Source organism: Podarcis tiliguerta (genome assembly GCF_965153285.1).
Source record: "Podarcis tiliguerta genome assembly, chromosome: 1".
In the NCBI taxonomy this organism is placed as follows: Eukaryota; Metazoa; Chordata; class Lepidosauria; order Squamata; family Lacertidae; genus Podarcis; species Podarcis tiliguerta.
This window is the reverse complement of record NC_139534.1, coordinates 8275713-8297939: the sequence shown is the minus strand read 5'-3', so window position 1 is coordinate 8297939 and position 22227 is coordinate 8275713. Positions and strand designations below refer to the sequence as shown.

Here is a 22227-nt window from a genome sequence, read left to right as displayed (position 1 = left end):
GGTAAGGTAAACGGCTTACCGTGTGCTGCGCTGGCTCGCCAGATGCAGCTTGTCACGCTGGCCACGTGTCCCCGGAGCTTGCGGGGCAAGCAGTGGGGAGAAGCGCTCTTCTCCCCACCACCCGCCTGCAGACCAGGTCCGGGGACAGTGGGATGGCGGCATTCCGCCTCCCCGCTGTCCCCCGACCTTGTGGGGCTGGCGCTGTGGCTCTCCTGAAGCCTGCATACGCCCCATAGGACGCACACACATTTCCCCTTCATTTTTGGATGAAAAAGTGCGTCCTAAAGGGCCTAAAATATGGTATATTCAACACACACAAAAAGTGACAATTTCTTTTTCTTTTTTTAAATAATATTTTATTTTCCACATTCAATAAACAAAAAGTACAAATCGACAAACACATCAAAAAGAAAAAAGCAAGAGAAAAACAATACATACATTATACAAAGACAAAAGGAAAAATAAAAGAGGTAAAAATAAAAGAATTAAAAACAAATATTGTGTCATTGTATTCTTCAGCATTAACTTAAGTCTGCGACTTCCCCATGCCTTCCCACTCTGTATTCTAGGTCTTATATTCTGGTAGTAAACTCTTTCCCTCTGGCATATCTTTGGTTCAGATTAATGTTATTGTCTTATTAGTCCTTACATTTCCCTATGTCTTACAAAATATACTTTCTTTATCATTGTCATTTTTATAAAAACATTCTTTTACATACAATCTGATAACCTCAAACGTTCATAATTTTATAATACTTCTGTAAATAGTCTTTAAATTTCCTCCAGTCTTCCTTCACCATCTCTTCTCCCTGGTCTCTGATTCTGCCAGTCATTTCTGCAAGTTCCATATAGTCAATGAGCTTCATTTGCCATTCTTCCAGCGTGGGTAGATCTTGCGTCTTCCAGTATTGCGCGATGAGTATTCTTGCTGCTGTTGTAGCGTACATAAAAAAAGTTCTGTCCTTCACTTGAACCTGTTGGTTTACCATACCCAGGAGAAAGGCTTCTGGGGTCTTTCTAAATGTGTATTTAAATATTTTTTTCAGTTCATTATAAATCATTTCCCAGAAAACCTTAATCCTTGGGCACGTCCACCAAAGGTGGAAAAAGGTAAGGTAAACGGCTTTCCGTGTGCTGCGCTGGCTCGCCAGATGCAGCTTGTCATGCTGGCCACGTGTCCCCGGAGCTTGCGGGGCAAGCAGTGGGGAGAAGCGCTCTTCTCCCCACCACCCGCCTGCAGACCAGGTCCGGGGACAGTGGGATGGCGGCATTCCGCCTCCCCGCTGTCCCCCGACCTTGTGGGGCTGGCGCTGTGGCTCTCCTGAAGCCTGCATTCGCCCCATAGGACGCACACACATTTCCCCTTCATTTTTGGATGAAAAAGTGCGTCCTATAGGGCCTAAAATACGGTATATTCAACACACACAAAAAGTGACAATTTCTTGTTGACAAAGGACAGCTGGACATATAAAGGGCCCCATTACCTTCAGTAGCTTAGGTTCTCATCAAACCTAAATCCGGCCCTGAATATAAGCCACACTTTAACTTTTCATGTTCAGAATTTTTTTTGGGGGGGGGGGTGGAGTGTGGCATATATTTGGGCCAATATAGTAATTTCTAAAGATGAGCGCTCCGGAAGAAAGGTCTTCAGACTGTCCTTTGAAACAGGCTGGGACTCAGTGAAGATATTTGATTCTGCTGATTGGTCCCAGTCAAAAGTCTTTCAGCTGTGCTTTGAACTAGCTGTAGAATTCCAGGGCTTTTTCAGTATCAAATGTTTGCAAAATTTCAAAGAATTTTGAAACCTCTTTCCAGAGGATGCATTTGCGTTTCAAGGTCCCCAGGGCCACCCCAATAACTCACACGTCACACAGAATTTTTTGTTTAAGGTTTTTGGTGTAATTTTGGCCACAACTTTATTAAAATACAAAAATGTGAGTGGTTGCTTAGGCATTGGTTGTGACTATCTGCCCCCACCATGGGGGGCAGACTGACATTCCGCACGATGCGAAAGTCAGAAAAGGGAAATACACTTGGGGGTAGCGACAGAGCAGGGAACCTGCCCTCAGCCCTCCCCAAATGCAACCAGGAGCTCTTGCAATGGCCCGAGCCCCCTTGACAGAGTGGACAAGCAATAGTTAGCCCCCGATTTCTTTAACGGAATCCCTTGCAGCAGCAGCATTAGAGGGGCAGGCACTCAACCTACCAAGGGCAGGCACTCAACCACTTCCCCTCAACCAACCAAACCATAAACCAATGCCTAACCGCAACCTTACAAGTTGTGACGATTTGCTACACAGTAGGCAAAAACCAAATGGCCCCAGCCAATCAGCCAGATGGACAAAATTCCTACCAGGCCCCTGCCCCAAGAGCAGATGACCCCATGACAGGCATAGCAAGGTCAAAGTGAACAACCCTAATTCTAGGGAGGGGGGACGGGCAATCTGATGCATGGCCGAAAAGAGGAAGCCCTAGCCTCGTGCAAGGAGTTTTAGCATTTCTGGCTGTCAATCAAGAAATGGCAACATTAACTTCTTCCCAACAACAAGGGAAGCCCCAATCGCATCAGTGGCCAATGATCCATTAGCCCACCCCCAACTTTGGAGTGTTCTGGCAGCTCCCACTGCAACACATGCTCTCCATGAAGGAGAACACGCTATATAGTGTTTTAGGTGGATAAGCACAAGCACAGTGTAGGACTTGACTTGGTATTAGTATATAGATAAGGCGAATCTCAAGGTATAATCTCAAGGTATTATACTATCCTGAAATCCCCTTTGCTGTGTTATTAGTTCACATTACATCATTTATAGCTGAAATTACATCGCTCGGTATCAGTGTTGATACTCTGGATGAAACAGGACTTCACTAATTAATCTTGACATTTTCAGCCACAATTATTTTCTTATATAAAGTGGCTTGAACTAGATGGTGACATTCAGATTCAGTTTCAGTTCTTGATACAGGGAGGGGGAGGGTCTGTTCCACCCAAATATATAAAAAAGCGATGAAGAATCAATATGCTTTTAATTCTATCCCAATAAGTTAGTGCTGTCCATTTTAGAATATCATTTATGAAAGTGATGCCATGTCAAAATACGTTTAGATCAGGCATAGGCAAACTCCAGATGTTTGGGACTACAATTCCCATCACCCCTAGCTAACAGTACCAGTGGTCAGGGATGATGGGAATTGTAGTCCTAAACATCTGGAGGACCGGAGTTTGTCTATGCCTGGTTTAGATTCATGCTCGTCCTGATAATGTTTCCATTTAAACAACGTGGGTTGTTGTGAACCATAATTCCCCTACAGTTCCATGATTTTCTCAATAATCCTTCTGACCAGCAAGGGCCCATGCCTGACCTCCCTAGGCTCATTTTGACAGATATGGAGTTCACCCATGGATATCCTTCCTTTCAGGTTGAAATTTTATATATATATATATATACAGTGGAGCCTCGCAAGACGAAATTAATTCGTTCCACGAGTCTCTTCGTCTAGCGGTTTTTTCGTCTTGCGAAGCAACCCTATTAGCGGCTTAGCGGATTAGCGCTATTAGCGGCTATTAGCGGCTATTAAAGGATTAGCGGATTAGCTGCTAATTTAGCGGTTTAGCGGCTTAGAAAAAGCGGGTGGGGAGCGAAAAAAAATCTCAAGACTCGCAAGACATTTTCGTCTTGCAAAGCAAGCCCATAGGGAAATTCGTCCTGCGAAGCGCATCGAAAAACAGAAAACCCTTTCGTCTAGCGGGTTTTCCATCTTGCGAGGCATTCGTCTTGCGGGGCACCACTGTATATATATTTAACAAGGGTTTGGATCCAGATTTCTGCTCAAAAGGAAAGGGGAAGGTGGTAGTTTTGCAAATCCCCTCCTGCAACTCTCTGAAAATCTGCTCTGGGGGACCCTCTGAGGATTGGGGTACCCTCCAGAGCAACTGAGAGGTTTCATGGAGGAAAGGAAATAGCCAATAATCTCCCCGCCCTCCTTTCTCCTCAATACAATATGATACGATATCTTTATTGTCGTTGTCCCATACAGAACAACGAAATCTACATAAGACATTCAAAAACCCCTAAAAACTCTGAAACCCCGTTTTAAAATACAATATACTCCTATAGAGACTCCTTATACTGTGTTTAAAACCAGAATCGCATTTGGGTAGAAACTGTTTCTCAGGCAGCTAGTCCTAGTCTTTATAACCCTGTACCTTCTTCCAGAAGGCAGAAGCTGAAAGAGATCATTTGCGGGGTGCGCATTATCCTGCGCCATCTCTGCAGCTTTCTTATGACACCTGGCAGCATAGATTTGATCCAAGGTGGGAAGAGTGCACCCAATTATTCTCTCCACAGTCTTTACAACCCTGGACAGCATTGTTTTTCCCCTGACCGTGCAGCTCCCAAACCACACACAGAGACCATAAGTTAATACACTCTCCACAGTACAATGGTAAAATGCCACCAACAGGTCCTTTGATCCTGCTTTATTTATTTTTTTATTAAAGAGTTTCTTGTTTTACAGAAGTATGTGTAATGTCTCTCGTATTTTTTCCATGTAACATTTTTACAAATCCGTTTCATTTGTTGAGACATTAGGGGGAGAAAAAAAGGGGTGGAGGGGGGAAGATGGGTGGGTGTGGGGTCGGGTGGCCATGTTTCTATTATGCTTAATATATGTGGGGTTTGGTGTCAGCGTTGCTCGTGCAGGTTCTCTGCTGTTCACTTGTGTTCCTTTGGTGGTGAGAGAGGTTGAGGTTGGCCTAGGGTGTGGTTGTTTTTTTGTGATTGGCTGTGGTGATCTTTGTTTTCATGTGTGCGTGGGGTGGGTGGGTGTTTTGGATCAGGTTAGCCATATTGATCTGTATGCTGTTGGTGCATTATTGTCATTGTCTTGTTGGACTGTGTATGTGATAAAGGGGAGCCATACCGGGGTAAAGGCGTCTTCTTCTGTTTGTCGCCGTGTCAGTTTCCGTTTATTGGTTAATTTTTCTAGTAGGGCTGTTTCCCATCCTATTTGGTACCATTGGTCCATGCTTACTCCTGACAGGTCTCTCCAGTGTCTGGTTATGGTGTTTCTAGCTGCTGAAAGTATGTGGATTATGAGTTCTTTGTGGTGTAAATGGGCATTGTTGTCTTGGAAGATGTTTAGTAGGGCCAGTTCTGGGGTGATGTCTAATACTTGCTTAGTTATTTTACATATTTCTCGTGTGGCTGTTGTCCAGAACAGTTGGATTTGGGGGCACTCCCACCACATGTGGAGGTATGTGCCTGTGGAGGTGCACCCTCTCCAGCATTTTGGTGTGGTTCCTGGGTGTATTAGCGCTAGAGAAAAGAAAACAGATCCTTTGAGAGATTGTTTTTCCAGAGGATTCTCCACCGCTAGGTTGGAGGCCTTTGCAGAAAGTCAACATTGCACTCACTATGTTCAGCTACATTTATCAGGATTTTTTAAAATGAATTTGCTGTAAGGAAATTCTCCTCTTTCCACTTTCCACTTTCTGCTTATATGGGGGGGGGGGGTGAGTATGTGTCTCAGTTGCTTCCCCCCTTTCTATCCAGCCTTACCATTCTAACTGCTTTGTGAAACGGTGGAAATAAAGCAACATCAGATCATGTCTTTTTCAAGTTTTGTTGCAGCAGAGGTATGGAGCAGTTGTTGGCATCAGTAAGGCTGGAATTCCTAGACATTTGCTTTTCGGTTTGGAGGTGTAATTCATAAGTATTAACAACTGCTCTAAATCCAAATCATAATATTTAACATTAAAATGCACATTTTCAAAATCTCTTTAGGGTTTGGCGCACTCGTCTTCAGAAGATTGGGATCTTGCTTCACACAGCGAAGTGCTGGCATCTCAGAAAACAAAATTCATTTTCAAGTATGTATGAATACATTTATATTTCATTTCTACTTTACTGTACCTTATCTGTTTTTTTTTTACTTTTTTAAAAGAAAAACCTCATACGTCTTTTGGATGTATAAATGTGTGTGTTTATGTATGGCTTGTGACATTCTGCCTATCATAGATCAAATAATATAGTTCCTTAAATCAATTTGTTGAAGAGAAATGGCAGATATTTACACCAGGTAGATTTCAGGATGCTTGAAAGCCTCTTTATTGTCACATTACCTGGGGCCAAACTAGATGTGACATGGGAGATACATGTCTAGACCTTCAAATTTGCTTAAAGCAGCTGAGGGGCAAGGATGGGAAAAATAGGGTTTCCATAGCGGGCAGAGAGGATTTTAACTTTCTCCAGCATGTGATTTCCCCAATCCCTCTTTCCAAGCTTCTGTTAGCTCTGGAATGAGAAAAAAGTTAGATGTCTGCCCCCAACCCCGGGCTAATAGCAACCACGGTGGTTGCATTATGGGATGGGGAGATAAGGTTAACACCCTCATTGCCATGTGACCCCCCGTGTAACTCGCAAACCTCCCCCTGTGACTGGTTTCAAACATGGAAGAAGGCATTGCGAGATCTATTCAGGAAACTCCCATACTGTTGGGTCATGCTAGAAATCCAGAACGGAAAAAGCGACATGAGTTCTTATAATGCAAAATTCAAATGGCAGCTGATATACAGTGGTACCTCTGGTTATGTACTTAATTCGTTCCGGAGGTCCGTTCTTAACCTGAAACTGTTCTTAACCTGAAGCACCACTTTAGCTAATGGGGCCTCCTGCTGCTGCCGCGCCACCACCAGAGCACGATTTCTGTTCTCATCCTGAAGCAAAGTTCTTAACCCGAGGTACTATTTCTGGGTTAGCGGAGTCTGTAACCTGAAGCGTATGTAACCTGAAGCGTATGTAACCCGAGGTACCACTGTATAACATTTCCTTCGCAGCTATTAAATGTGACCACATGAAACATGCATCATAACAACATAAAGTTAACTGAATCGGCAGGTAACGAACTGCTCTCCAGAGCAGCCACCTGGAATTTTCTCCCAGAACATTTACACGACGTCACCTCCCCCCCAACACAGCTGGAACTGGGGCACCAGTGCTTTCTACTGGGAGGGGCAGTTTTGTGCCCAGCAGAACAATACAGTGGTGCCTCGCAAGGCGAACTTAATTCATTCCGTGAGTTTTTTCATTGTGTGAGTTTTTTCGTCTTGCGAAGCACCACTGCATTTAAACACTAACAACGGCGGGGAGGGGTGGGGAGAAGCAGGGCAGCTGCCGCAGCCGGTACCTCAGACTCACCTGCGCGTTGTGGCCACCGCGCGACGCGGCTGCTGGAGGGCGGCGGGGCTCAGGAGCGCGACTCTGGCTGCAACGCTGGCTGCTGGCGGCAACGGCTCTCTGAGGGGAGCGCGCGAGGGCGGTGGGCAGCGGCGCGAGGCAGCCAGAAGGTCGGCCGTCAGCCGGAAGGTGGGAGGGAGCCGGAGGAGCGGGGAAGCGAGCGTGCGTGCGTGCAGTGACCGTCGCCATGACAGGAGAGGCAGGGCCATTTCGTCTAGCAAAGCAAGCCCTTAGGAAAATCTGTCTTGCGAAGCACCTCAGAAAACGAAAAACCCTTTCGTCTAACGAGTTTTTCGTCTTCCGAGGCATTCGTCTTGCGGGGTACCACTGTATCCCTGAGAGCAGCTGGTGGCATCCATAGAAGAAAATAACGAGGTTACAGACAGTGGTACACAAGAAGAGGTCTGACCCATGTTTCTGGGTTCAGACAATACATTAAGCCAGACTCTGGATATCAGGCTTTGGGGAATCGGATACCTCCCCTGGTGGCAGTAATTAAGCAGATCAAATGACCTGTAGATCAAATCACCGTATTTTTCGCTCTGTAAGACGCACTTTCCCCCTCCTAAACAGTAAGGGGAAACGTGTGTGCGCCTTATGGAGTGAATACAGGCGGGAGGCTCTGCTCAGCGCTCCCTTTAAAGAGCCGCGTGGAGCGTGTGTGTGGCTCTTGGGGGCTTTTCCCTCTTTAAAGGGAGTGCGGCTCTTGGGGGAGCCTTCCTCCCACTGCCCGGAAGAGGCTTTGCACGGCTATCCCATAGGCCAGAACAGGAAGAGGTTATCCCAGAAGTCAGATCCCTCTTGCTATTCTGGCTTCTGGGATTCAGAATATGTTTTTTCCTGTTTTCCTCCTCCAAAAACTAGGTGCGTCTTATGGTCTGGTGCGTAATTAATTCTTTAATAATCACCACGAGAGACAAAGGAAGGCATATCTCTCTAAAAATGGTGTTGCTCCCAGTTAAGATTTACCCCCTCCAGCCCCATTAATCTACCTCACTCCTACGTTGGGTAATCTGAGCTTGTTGCCGCTGCACTTTCTGTTCTATTACTCCCAGAGCCTGTCTAGTCCTAAGCAAAGGGGGGGGGGGTCAGGAATACTGTCCAAGGACACTGAATCTGGCAGCTGTCTCTCTTCTGGTGTTTCCTCTTCTAGCAATTCCAGTATTTCCCAGCTTTCCCCCTCTGGATTATGCCCCTCTGCAAATCACTGTTCTAAATCAATACTGTCCTCCTGCCCATGGGAAGGTTCAGAAAGGAGGGGGGGCGGCTCCCACCATTCCTCCTCAGTCCATTGTTTTAGCTGCTGTGCTACACTAAAAGGACTGGAGAGGAATAAAGTGGACACAAGCTCCTCTCTATGTTTGGGCAGTCCTAGCAAGCCACAGAGGGACGCGGGTGGCACTGTGGTCTAAACCACAGAGCCTAGGACTTGCCGATCAGAAGGTCAGCGGTTCGAATCCCCGTGACGGGGTGAGCTCCCATTGTTCAGTCCCAGCTCCTGCCCACCTAGAATCATAGAATCATAGAGTTGGAAGAGACCACAAGGGCCATCTAGTCCAACCCCCTGCCAAGCAGGAAACACCATCAGAGCACTCCTGACATATGGTTGTCAAGCCTCTGCTTAAAGACCTCCAAAGAAGGAGACTCCACCACACTCCTTGGCAGCAAATTCCACTGTCGAACAGCTCTTACTGTCAGGAAGTTCTTCCTAATGTTTAGGTGGAATCTTCTTTCTTGTAGTTCGGATCCATTGCTCCGTGTCCGCTTCTCTGGAGCAGCAGAAAACAACCTTTCTCCCTCCTCTATGTGACATCCTTTTATATATTTGAACATGGCTATCATATCACCCCTTAACCTCCTCTTCTCCAGGCTAAACATGCCCAGCTCCCTTAGCCGTTCCTCATAAGGCATCGTTTCCAGGCCTTTGACCATTTTGGTTGCCCTCCTCTGGACACGTTCCAGTTTGTCAGTGTCCTTCTTGAACTGTGGTGCCCAGAACACTGGGCACAGTACTCCAGGTGAGGTCTGACCAGAGCAGAATACAGTGGCACTATAACTTCCCTTGATCTAGATGCTATACTCCTATTGATGCAGCCCAGAATTGCCTTGGCTTTTGCACCTAGCAGTTCGAAAGCACGTCAAAGTGCAAGTAGATAAATAGGTATCGCTCTGGCGGGAAGGTAAACAGCATTTCCGTGCGCTGCTCTGGTTTTGCCAGAAGTGGCTTAGTCATGCTGGCCACATGACCCGGAAGCTGTCAGTGGACAAACGCCGGCTCCCTCAGCCTATAGATCGAGATGAGCGCACAATCCCAGAGGCGTCCGCGACTGGACCTAACAGTCAGGGGTACCTTTACCTTTACCTTTTTAGTAAGGTACAGGCCTTTACTGTGATATGAGAGCAAGGCCAAATAGTGACTGGCCCAAACCCATCCAGGGGTGCCAACTTGAATACAGTGGTACCTCGGCTTACATACGCTTCAGGTTACAGACTCCGCTAACCCAGAAATAGTACCTCGGGTTAAGAACTTTGCTTCAGGATGAGAACAGAAATCATGCTCTGGCGGTGCAGCGGCAGCGGGAGGCCCCATTAGCTAAAGTGGTGCTTCAGGTTAAGAATGGACCACCGGAACGAATTAAGTACTTAACTCGAGGTACCACTGTAAAATATCGGGGGGGGGGGGAGGCAGTTAAGCTTCACCCTGCAGAAATACAGTGGCATTCTGCTATGGTGGGGTGGGGTGGGGTGGGGTGGGCCATGTCTATGTCCTCTCCTGCCGCCCCTGACTGTAATGAAATAACATTTCACCAGCATGTATGTAATTGCAAGTCTCTCTCCCTGCTTCCTAATTTGCCCTTCTCATTCTTCGCCATGCTTTCTTCTGCTCTTTCTATATATCATCATATCCTTCTGCTTCAGCTAAACCAAATTAAGAACAGCATGGTCCAAATGAGAGCGTTAGTTTTGGTGGGTGGCGGATAATAAGATGGAGGAGATGGAGCAGCCGATCTCTGACCCGCTGATGGCTTTGAACCGCAGGGGAAGTGATAGTAAGATTTGGGCGACGGGGGAGCAGGCGTATTATGTTAGCGGTAACTTTTTTGAATGGCTGCCACCTTCAATTATGTTAATTTGCATTACTCGTTCTGGCGTTTTTTGAATTCAAGGATCTCTGTGGTCAGGTCGTTAACGAGCAGGAAGCAACGAGTTTCCTAATCAGATAAAGATTTGCCAAATATAAATATTCTGGTAAGAAGGTGCCTTGTTCTCCTATCTGATTTTTAAACCTTTTACGGTGACAGTGGTGAGGCGGTTAAGAGCACCTGGATAAAAACATCAAATCTGGGAGCATGTTCTCAAATTCAGAACTGCTTGCGATTTTTGCATTCTAGGTGGTTTTAAGGAAGTCTCAGTGGCAGTGTTGAAAACCGCAGGTACCTGGTAACTGAATGGAGCTAGATTTAGCACTAATAATAATAATAAATTTTATTTATACCCCGCCCTCCCCGGCCAGAGCCAGGCTCAGTGCGGCTAACGCCAGTAAAATTACAATAAAAACTTAATGGGGGGGGGAACCCAATTTAAAATACAGGTTAAAATGCAATTTAAAATGCAGCCTCATTTTAAAAGTAGCCCATAGATCAAAACCATAAGGGGAGGGAAACATAAGGGTCAGACTGAGTCCAAACCAAAGGCCAGGCAGAACAGCTCTGTCTTGCAGGCCCTGCAGAAAGATGTCAAGTCCCGCAGGGCCCTAGTCTCTTGTGACAGAGCATTCCACCAGATCGGGGCCAGTACTGAAAAGGCCCTGGCCCTAGCTGAGACCAACCTAACCACCTTGCGACCTGGGACCTCCAAAATGTTGTCATTGAAGCCCTAAACCAAAGTGTGTGTGTGTTTGTTTGTGTGTGTTTGTTTCAACCAAGATTTCAGACAAGTTAAAAAACCCTTTCAATATAGGCCTGCATGCCTTACCCCTAATACTTTCCTATGTCTATCTTGTTAAAATTTCTGTACGTATCAAGAAGACAGTAAACACCATTTTTCATTTTGTCTCAAAATAGAGAATGGAAAACTGTGACCCCCCCCCCCAAAAAAAACACCACATGAGAATATTTATTTGTGTGCTTATAGGAAGATAGGAAATATGCGGGTGAGAGAAAGAGAGGTGTTTTGTTTATTACCAGTTAGCAAAAACTCTGTCTACAAAAAAACGGTACATTTTCTTATTTAAGAATAAACAAACGTGGTGGCGTAAGAAGATTGCTTTAATAGCAAGCTCAATAAAATCACACACCCTTGCGTAGAATTTTAATGCGCTTCATAATAGCTAATGACTTGAAGCTTTCTTTCTTTCTTTCCTTCTTTCCTTCTTTCTTTCTCTTTTTTTCCTTTCCCTCTTTCTCATATTCATGTTTCTTGTCCAATACCTCTTAATTGGAAGAGGTTAAAAATAACAAGGCATTATACTGTAGTTTAGGAATGTATCGCCAGTCGTGTAATTCCACCCCGTAGTGCAACATGTAGAAACAGAAATATTTTTGCAAGCCTCACACAGAAACATGGTTGTTTTTTTTCCATAATAAAAATAGCTCTGTTAATGAAAAATTAAACCTAGACTATTAGAAAGTAGATACTTGGTTTATTAACAGTTGATTACTTGGCATTTTGAAACTGCATCATGCTTAGGTTAGTTATTTAAAGGCTCCATTGGATTGGCTGGGGTTGTATCAGGCCAGCTTTGGTACCAGTTTGGTTGAAATACACTTCTTACATTAATAAACTCTAAGTACAACAATAAAAAGTTCATATTTTACTTTATTTTTAGCATGTTTGGTTCATTTCCCCTTTCCAGCTGTTTTGGGGTCAAACTGCATAATGTTTTTTTTTAATACTATATGTAGTGAGCAACTACATATATTTTTTGGTGTTACTCAAAAGTAAGCCCCCCCCCTTCCCCTTCCCCTCCCTGGAAAAGACCCTGATGTTGGGAAAGACGGAGGGCACAAGGAGAAGGGGACGACAGAGGACGTGATGGTTGGCTAGTGTTCTCGAAGCTACCAGCATGAGTTTGACTAAACTGTGGGAGGCAGTGGAAGACAGGAGTGCCTGGCGTGCTCTGGTCCATGGGGTCATGAAGAGTCAGACATGACTAAACGACTAAACAACAACAACAATGCAATGCACATTGGCAAGTACACTGAATACTTGCATTGGGCCCCTGCTCTTCACTTCTGCAAGCGCTCGAACTCAGGGCGAAAGGGAGAAACGAGCTAAGAGGAAGGCACGTTTGGCAAACCCTCTCTGTGATCAACTCCCACCCTGTGGGAGCGTATGTCCCCACTGTGGAAGGACGTGTGGATCCAGAATTGGCCTCCACAGTCACTTATGGACTCACTGCTAAGACCGTGTTCATGGAAGACAATCTTACACAGCTACGAGAGATCGGCAAAGTAGAAGAGAATGGGCAAGAAGCCCAGCAGCTACTATCCCAAGGGTTCTAGTATGAGATCACCATGCAAACCAGGTCTAGCAGCAGCTGAGAGAGACCACCACACTTGTGGTTAGCACATAACAGGTCTGTCAGACCATAACCCAGGCACCGAAGAAACCAGAGGCCTTTCTCCTGGGCATGGTCGGCCAATTGGTGCCAAAGAAGGATAGAACTTTCTTTATGTATGCCACAACAGCAGCAAGAATACTTATCGCAAAGTATTGGAAGACACAAGATCTACCCACCCTGGAAGAATGGCAGATGAAGGTGATGGACTACATGGAATTGGCGGAAATGACCGGCAGAATCCGAGACCAGGGAGAAGAGCTGGTGGAGGAAGATTGGAAGAAATTTAAAGACTATTTACAAAAACACTATAAAATTAATGAATGTTAGAATGATGTTGGATTGAGGTTAAAGGGTTATTAGTAATAATGTGGTGAAGAAATATGGAAAAATGGATGGTTAAAAGATGAAAAACTAAAGGTATAATATACAAAGATAAAGATGAGGATAAGGTAGAGGGAAGGGATTTGCTGACTAAACAATGGAATTGGAATACAGAGAGGGAGGTGTGGGGAAGTTCGGGAAACAAGCAAATGTAAGAAATATCATGGAAATTGAATTGTTTTTATTTGTTTTTATTTTTGTATTTTTCTCTCTTTCCCCCCCTCTTTCTTTTATCTGAAAATCTTAATAAAAATATTTTAAAAACAGACCATAACCCAGGCATAGGCAAACCTGGCCCTCCAGATGTTTTGGGACTACAATTCCCATCATCCCTAGCTAGGAGGACCAGTGGTCAGGGATGATGGGAATTGTAGTCCCAAAACATCTGGAGGGCCCAGTTTGCCTATGCCTGCCGTAACCTGTCATGGATAAAAGTGTACTTCCATGTCCACAAAACTTTTCAGTTAATGCAGTTGATTCTTTTCCCATCCTGAACCTGGCGGGGCTCAGATACAATTCTAGAAAAATGATTAGCAGTGACGGACACCTGAGCATGGCATATGAAAGCACCGGGGAGGTGATAACAAGGCAATCAGGAAATTGTGTCAATCAACACAGAACATTATCCACTGATTAAATTCACAACACGGCAGGAAATGAAACGGGGAACAAAACAAGAAGAAAGAGCTGTTGTGGTCAAGTGTGCAGTAATAGATGGTTGTCCAGACAAGAACAAGACATCACACAGAGGCGGAAGTAAACTTTCGGTTTTGAGAGACATCCCATACTGAGCTGTTTGTGAAAGAGATGCAGTCACTACGTCTAGGAAGTGAAGATCAGAAGCAGGTCGTTATTCCAACTTCATTACAGTCGCACCTTGGTTCTCGAACAGAATCTGTCCCAGAAGTCGGTTCAACTTCCAGAAACATTCAAAAACTGAGGCGCGGTGTCAGGGAACTGCCATCGGAGCGGGAGGCGGAGAGGAGGCTCCCGGACGATGGTGGAGAGGGTCCTAGTAGAAGGAGGGATAGCCCATCCGCTGGGGAAGGTAATCAGCGTAACACCAGTGGGAAAGGGGAGGAGATAGAGGAATCGGAGAGGTGGCTCCAGGACTCTTCACAGGAGACCAGCGGAGAGGGGACTAGTGCTCCTTTGCCCACACCCACCTTGCGCAGGAAACTTTCGCGCAGGCAACGGGGGAGGAGACTGGGCGTCAAACAGCTTCTATGTTGGAAGCGGTTTAGGAAACGCCCACTGACGGATTCTGCCAGCGACTGAGGCAGCCACAGATCTTGAGGCTGTCCTGACAGAAAGGGTTCAACCATGCATCCTAGCCAGGAGTAAAGGCAACTTACGCACGAGCAACCCCTAGAACCATTACACGCGGCTTCCGATTGGCCGCAGGAGCTTCCTGCACTCAACTGCGGAAGCCACGTCGGGCATTCGGGTTTCCAAAAAACGTTCGCAAACCGGAAAACACTCTCTTCTGGGTTTGTTGCGTTCAGGAGCCAAAAGCTTCCAGTCGCAAGGCATCGAATACCAAGGTACGACTGTTTTGGAGGGGGCATTGTCAGATAAGTATTATCTCCACATGAGCCCACTTCAAATGTTGTAGCACAAGTATATACATAAAAAAGCCTTCTCATCCCTGTCTTTAGCCACCATTATTATTGCACACGCGGGACGCGGGTGGCGCTGTGGGTAAAACCTCAGCGCCTAGGACTTGCTGATCGCATGGTCGGCGGTTCGAATCCCCGCGGCGGGGTGCGCTCCCGTCATTCGGTCCCAGCGCCTGCCAACCTAGCAGTTCGAAAGCACCCCCGGGTGCAAGTAGATAAATAGGGACCGCTTACCAGCGGGAAGGTAAACGGTGTTTTGTGTGCTGCGCTGGCTCGCCAGATGCAGCTTGTCATGCTGGCCACGTGACCCGGAAGTGTCTGCGGACAGCGCTGGCTCCCGGCCTATAGAGTGAGATGAGCGCACAACCCTAGAGTCTGGCAAGACTGGCCCGTACGGGCAGGGGTACCTTTACCTTTACCTTATTATTGCACACATGGGTTCCAGGGTTTTTATTCTCCTGGGGAGAATAGAAAAGGCCCCACAATGCGGAACCAATACTAGAATAAAGGAGAAGAAATGTGTCAATGTGATCAGGGCTGAAGTAGGACTATTCTACTTTTGTTGACCTTTCACAGCTGCTTTTGTCTTAAAGTTTAGGCTTAATACATTACTGTATAGCTTCTAACTTAAAAAGCAACAGCCTCAAAGCTATGTACGGCCAAGCAAGAAGAAACAAGGATAAAATCACACAGACCTATAAAAAAAACAGTTTTAACACCAGGGAGAAGAGTTGATGGAAGAGGACTGGAAAAAAATTAAAGTATATTTACAGAAATATTGTAAAATTAATGAATGTTAGAAGAATACTGGAATGATGCTATATGGTTTTAGCAGAAAGGTGCTAAAGAATTAAGTAAAAACTGATTGTTTGGGCTAAACTGGAAATTTTAAAAGTATGATTAGGTGAAGACGAATTAAAGAACAAAAAATTGTGAAAGGGGGAAGGAATTTGCTGTATTAGTTAATTTGAACTAGAATACAAAAGAGGAAGGTGTGAGGAAGTCGAGGGAATAAGTAAATGAAAGATTATGATATGGAATCTGGATGTGTTTTCTTTTTTTTTTCTTTTTATTAGGCTATTTTGATGTATTGTTCTTTTTCCTTTTTCTTTTTTCCTTTTTTCTTTTTGATGTATTGTTTGTAAAAAAAATTCATTGTGTCTGTTTTTCTTTACATTTTTTTTTCTGTAATCAAAAAACTTTTAATAAACATCTTTTAAAAATAAAAAAAAACAAAAAAAAACAGTTTTAACAATACAAAAAAAGCGAATTATGGATGTTGCCCAAATTCCCAGGAAAACGAAAACATCTTTGCCTGGCATTGAAACAACAACAAGGTGTTAGGCTGGTCTCCTGGTGAGACTATTGCTCTCCGATTTTTGTTGAATGTAACCATGTCTGTTTCCCCCTCCTCTTCCTTAGTGGTGTGACAAGAGCGGTAGAGATTTCTGGGGAAGGCGGACCACTGGGGATCCACGTGGTACCATATATTTCATCATTAAGCGGAAGGTAAGGATTTGCATTGCCATTCTGATGAAAACGAACTCGGTGGTTGTTGTTATTGTTTTGTCCTAAACACAGAGGCGTAGCGTGGGGGGTGCAGGGGGGGGGCTGGCCGCACCGGGCGCAACATCTGGGGGTTAGGGTTAGGGTGTGCAAATCCACGGGTTAGGGGGCGCAAATCCATGGGTTAGGGGGCGCAAATTACTTGCCTTGCCCCGGGTGCTGACAACCCACGCTACGCCACTGCCTAAACACCTTATGCATAAGCATGTCGATTGTAGATGCGCTGAAGTGGCTCAAAGGTGTAGGGGAAAAGGAGAAGATGTTTGTGTCTCTTTTGGTTCTCACAGAATCATGGAAGGGATCCAGAAGCTCATGTAGTCCAACCCCACCACAATGCAAGAATCTCAACTAGAACATACATGACAGATCCACCATTTATGTGGATTTAAGCCATCCACCTCTGCTTAAAAACCTCCAAGGAAGGAGAGTCCACAACCTCCAGAGAGAGTCTCTTCCAGTGTTTAACAGCTCTTACTGTCGGAAAGTTCTTCCGGGTATTTAGTAGAAATCTCCTTTCTTGGAACTTGAACCCATTAGTTTGGGTCCTCCCCTCCTCAGGAGCTGGAGAAAGCAAGCTTTCTCCATCCTCTGTTTGACAGCCCTTTAGGTATTTGAAGATGGCTATCATATCTCCTCTCCGCTTCCTCATTACCAGACTAAACATATCCAGTTCCCTCAACTGTTCTTCATAAGGCTTGGTTTTCAGACCCTTGGTCATCTTGGTTGCCCTCCTCGCCACACATTCCAGCTTGTCAACATCCTTCTTACATTGTGGCGCCCAGAACAGGATTCCACCTGTCTCTGATATCTGCGCTCCTTACTCCTTAAATAGAAACCAGCTTGACGGCATCTAAATTAAATTATGTTCCCCCTTGCAGAACATTTTGTCGCATAAAGAAAATACCATATGTTTTTCTTCTTCTTGATTATCCTATATTTGATCATTTTAATATGGTGGTCATCTGTTGCGCACATGCCTTAAACTAAGAGATTCAAACCTTTGCACCTCAATTTAAGACTTATCAACATTTTTACTTCAGGGTATGGTTTTCATGATGTATTTGGTCTGTTATGAAACAACATTTCCTAATCTCTTAACCATGGTCTTGTATGCTTCCTTTCCCTCTTGTGTAAATTCCCTCCCTTTGTCAGCATTAGCTGTCATGTTGAATTACACCCCACTGCTAACGCTCATCACGGGTAGCTTGAATCTAGAGTTTGAAAAGTAAGTTTTGAAGCTGTTTTGCAAATGCTAACTACCGTATTTTTTGATCTATAGGACGCACCTTGTTTTAGAGGGAGAGAACAAGAAAAAAAAAACCTCCCCCTCTCTGCTCAGCGCCCCTTCAGCGAAGCGGCAGGAGAAACGGAGCCCCTTCCATTTCTCCTCCCGCTTGGCTGAAGAGGCGCTGCGCAGCTTTCCCTCTCTGCTGAAGCCAGGAGAGTCTTGGTCTCCCGGCTTCAGCAAAAGGAACCCGAAGCCTCCGGAGCACAGCGGGACCTCCTGCTGTGCTCCGGAGGCTTCAGGCGGCTATCCCTGAAGCCTGGAGAGCGAGAGGGGTCGGTGCGCACCGACCCCTCTCGCTCTCCAGGCTTCAGCGAAAGCAACGGGAAGCCTCTGGAGCATGGCAGGAGCGCTCCCTCTGTGCTTCGGAGGCTTCGCGTTGCTATCGCTGAAGCCAAGGAGCCTGCATTAGCTCCATAGGACGCACACACATTTCCCCTTAATTTTTGGAGGGGAAAAAGTGTGTCCTATGGAGCAAAAAATACGGTAGATAATATCATGCATGCAGTGCAAGGAGGAGTGTGCAAACCTTCAACCTCCTTGCGCAATGTTACTCGGAAGCAGCATTTTTACTAATTTTTTCTTGGGAGCCGCCCATAATGGGTGGGGCAACCCAGTCAGATGGGTGGCATAAAAATTATTGCTATTACTACTATTAGTTTGTTGTGACTATAACAAGAAGTTGTCAGTCTTGTGGATGACAAATGATGTCAGGGAGTGGCTGGAGAAAGAGGAGTGATGGGGGGCACCAGCCAGTGAACCCCCCCAAGGGAACCCCCAGAGGAGGAAGGCTCCGATTGGTGGTGGGACACTGAGGAGAGATCGGAGGGTGAAGATTGGGAGCGGGTCCCACATACTGAAAGGGCAACAGGCTTCAGTGAGCAGGAAGAGCCTGGGACAGGGAGCAGTTCAGAGACTCTGAGTCTGAAGCAGAGGAGGGGAGTCAAGGGACGGCTGGAGAATCCAGCGAGTCTCCCTCTCCTGCTGCGACAAGCTCTCCCCCCCCCCTCCAAGAACTCACAGAGTATTGAGAAGAGCGGAAAAGAAGTCAGAGGTGCGCAGACGTAGTTTGAGACTGCTTGGGAAACATCAGGGAGATGAGAAGCCTTAGAGAGGTTTGTAAGCAGTCCTGGCAACTGCCCCATAGCAGCAAGACCTACTGGGAAGGGCTGTTGAGTTGTATGCCGTTTCCTTGAATATAAAGAGTTAATTTCACTGACAACAGAGATCTGCTTCCTTTCTTGCGGACCTGCCTCTGACTCCAGCCCTGACAAGTGATACTCCAGTCTCCTTTCTGCCTTAAATATAAATAAATTCAGAGAGTGGCTCATTTAAATCGACACAGGAAGGGCTTCCATTAAGTACTGTGATATTTTCAAGTGAAAGTTGGCACTTTTTTAAAACAACAACGTCCCAATGAATAATCTCCCAGCTTGCACACTCCTTGGTTGCTTGCATTCAGATGCAATGCCAGGGATATACCATGGTGAGGACCTTAGTTTGCCCACAAGCTGTATGCTTGTGCAAGCAGACTAAGCCATGGTTCAGCAAACTTTTTCAGTAGGGGGCCAGTCCACTGTCCCTCAGATCTTGTGGGGGGCCGGACTATATTTTTTTTTTGGGGGGTGGGGAGATGAACGAATTCCTATGCCCCACAAATAACCCAGAGGTGCATTTTAAATAAAAGGACACATTCTATTCATATAAAACACGCTGATTCCCGGACCGTCCATGGGCCAGATTGAGAAGGCGATTGGGCCGGATCTGGCCCCCAGGCCTTAGTTTGTCTACCCATGGACTAAGCATCCCTACATCCTCCCTTCCTAAAGTAAGGAAACAGTTAGATGGCTTAGCATTACATGTGAAGCAGCTCTCATGGTTTGGTTCCCCACTTGAAAGAAGGTAGGAACAAAGCATTCATACATAATGTTATGTCTGAATACAACTTGCTCGTACGCAAAGGACTTTCCCCTCTGCAGGTGCCCTGTGTCACCTGTAAATCGGCTCCAGAGAGTTGGGGGACCCCCATGACAAATTTAGAGGGTGCATAATGCTTTTTAATGTGTGTTGTTCTGTTCTGTTTTTATATATGTTGTAAGGCAGTGTTCCCCAACCTTGGGCGTCCAGCTGTTTTTGGACTACAACTCCCATCATCCCTCGCTAGCAAGACCAGTGGTCAAGGATGATGGGAATTGTAGTCCAAAAAAAGCTGGAGGCCCAAGGTTGGGGAACACTGTTGTAAGGCATTCGGAGTGGCTGTGGCAACCCAGTTAGATGGGCAGGGTGGACATAATAAAACTATTAATATTAATCATGTTAAAATGATGGAAGTCCTATTGTGCATGAATTTACAACGCTATGTCGAATACAACAATGCTTGATCACTTACCTCTTCAAGCAAGGATGTCTCTTAGAGAATTGTCCAAAAACCCTTAAAGGTAAAGTTAAAGGACCCCTGACAGTTAAGTCCAGTCGTGGATGACTCTGGGGTTGCGGCGCTCATCTCGCTATATTGGCCGAGGGAGCCGGCGTACAGCTTCCAGGTCATGTGGCCAGCATGACTAAGCCGCTTCTGACGAACCAGAGCAGCGCACGGAAACGTCATTTACCTTCCCGCCGGAGTGGTACCTATTTATCTACTTGCACTTTGACACGCTTTCAAACTGCTAGGTTGGCAGGAGCAGGGACCGAACAATAGGAGCTCACCCCGTCGTGGGGATTGGAACCACCGACCTTCTGATCGGCAAGCCCTAGGCTCTGTGGTTTAACCCACAGCACCATCCACATTCCTTCCAAAAAGCCTACTCTGGATTAATTTGTCGGTTCTTTAATATTTTTGTTGACAAATGCCATGAGACCTGACTTGGCAAAGTTGCTTCTTTGAAAGGCAACCAGAATGTTTGCATAACTGTCTTGAATGAAAGATTTTGGTGGCGTTCAGCTGAATTTACTACTATTTTTGGGGAACATTTGTATTTGAAACAAATTGAGCGTATTTACAAGTTGTGAATTGTATAGGTTATTTGGCTGTGAATTCATTTTAAATTGGACAAGAGAGGTCATTAAAGTTTTTTGAGCTCTTTACTTTTAATACTGAGAAGTATGTTGGGGAATTCTTTATGCTAATACGAGGAGGTTTTTTGACCCACAAACACCCCGCCAAATATTACTGATAAAAATAGTTGTTTAAGCGTTTGTATCAACTTTTAAATTCTGTGAGTTAGGTGTTGGTGCACAATCAGCATCCTGCTTCTGTCTTTTCACTTAATTGAAATAATTTAAATTATATATGTTTATACATATATAAACGTTACACAATAAAAGGGAGGAAATTAAAAATTTAAAAACACAATAAAACGATGTTAATGTTGAGACGCTACATAATAAAAACAAGGAAGTAATGGGTTTATGTTGCCAGAAAACACTTAACTCAATCCACATGTCTATATTCCACTTCTCAAATAAGTATTTAAGACCAGAGGCTATCATATAAAACTGTAGGGTTATTATGTTGGTTACAGAAGGGTTTGTATAACATGTAGTTTTGAAAATATCCTTGCTTCTGTTATATTGTTTTATTCAAACCGTGATTAAGTTTACTTTTGATGTCTTATACTGCATTGAAGTGGAACTTCCTGGTGATAACCACACAAAAATTCATTTGAAAATTATCTTGAAAGAATTTGGAATCAGAGTATAAATACAGAATAGATAAGTATAGCAGACATTCTTACTCAAAAACTAAACGCAAACAATTCATTTGAAAAATTTCCTTAAATATTCGGAATTGGAGTGTAAATGTAGAATAGACAAGTATTCACTGACAGTCTCACTAAAAAAATAAACAATCAACATTATCAAATGAGATGTTTTATGCAAAGTGATTCATAAATGAATTGAAATGAAGTAAATGATGAAAAAAGTAAGCTATACTAATTTACTGACATTTGTAAATGTCTGTTTTTCCTGGTGTACCTATTCCCCATTACTGTGGTTTTGTGTGTGTGTGTGTACACACACACATATATATACACACACACATATATATACATACATACATATATATGTGTGTATATACACACACACACACATATATATATACATACATATATACATATCTATATCTATCTATCATCTATCTATCTGTCTATCTATCTATCTATATACACACACATATGTACACACACACACACACACACACACATATATATATATTCTCTCCAGCGGCCAACGAGATGCCTTCTGGTAGCAGTTGCAAGCAGGACTTTAAAATTCAATGCCTAATTTAGGTAACTCCAAATAACTTACTTTGCATTTCTACCTTCAGGATTCTCGGGCTTTATATCCGTGGCATTGAGGAGAACAGCCGAACCAAGAGGGATGGACTTTTACTTGAAAATGAGTGCATTGTGAAAATTAACGACACAGAACTTGCAGATAAAACCTTTGCACAGTGAGTTTTGCCGAATTGTTTTATTCTGTTAACGTGAGGAATTTATGCAGCGCACATCAATCCAGACTTTCCAAAGTCAGTTTTACAACGTTGTCTATGATTAAAATACTACAATTCTGCCT

General features: G+C 44.7%; 1 protein-coding gene across 2 annotated transcripts in view; it reads left to right on the top strand.

Moving 5' to 3' along the window:
* PARD3B (par-3 family cell polarity regulator beta) overlaps nt 1-22227 on the top strand; it is a 588896-nt gene that overhangs the window by 174669 nt on the left and 392000 nt on the right. For both annotated transcript variants that reach the window (XM_083400643.1, XM_083400642.1), the window contains exons 5-7: nt 5787-5872; nt 16224-16310; nt 21980-22105. In XM_083400643.1, the coding sequence (XP_083256769.1) occupies nt 5787-5872; nt 16224-16310; nt 21980-22105 (299 nt within the window). The remainder of the gene's footprint in view (nt 1-5786; nt 5873-16223; nt 16311-21979; nt 22106-22227) is intronic.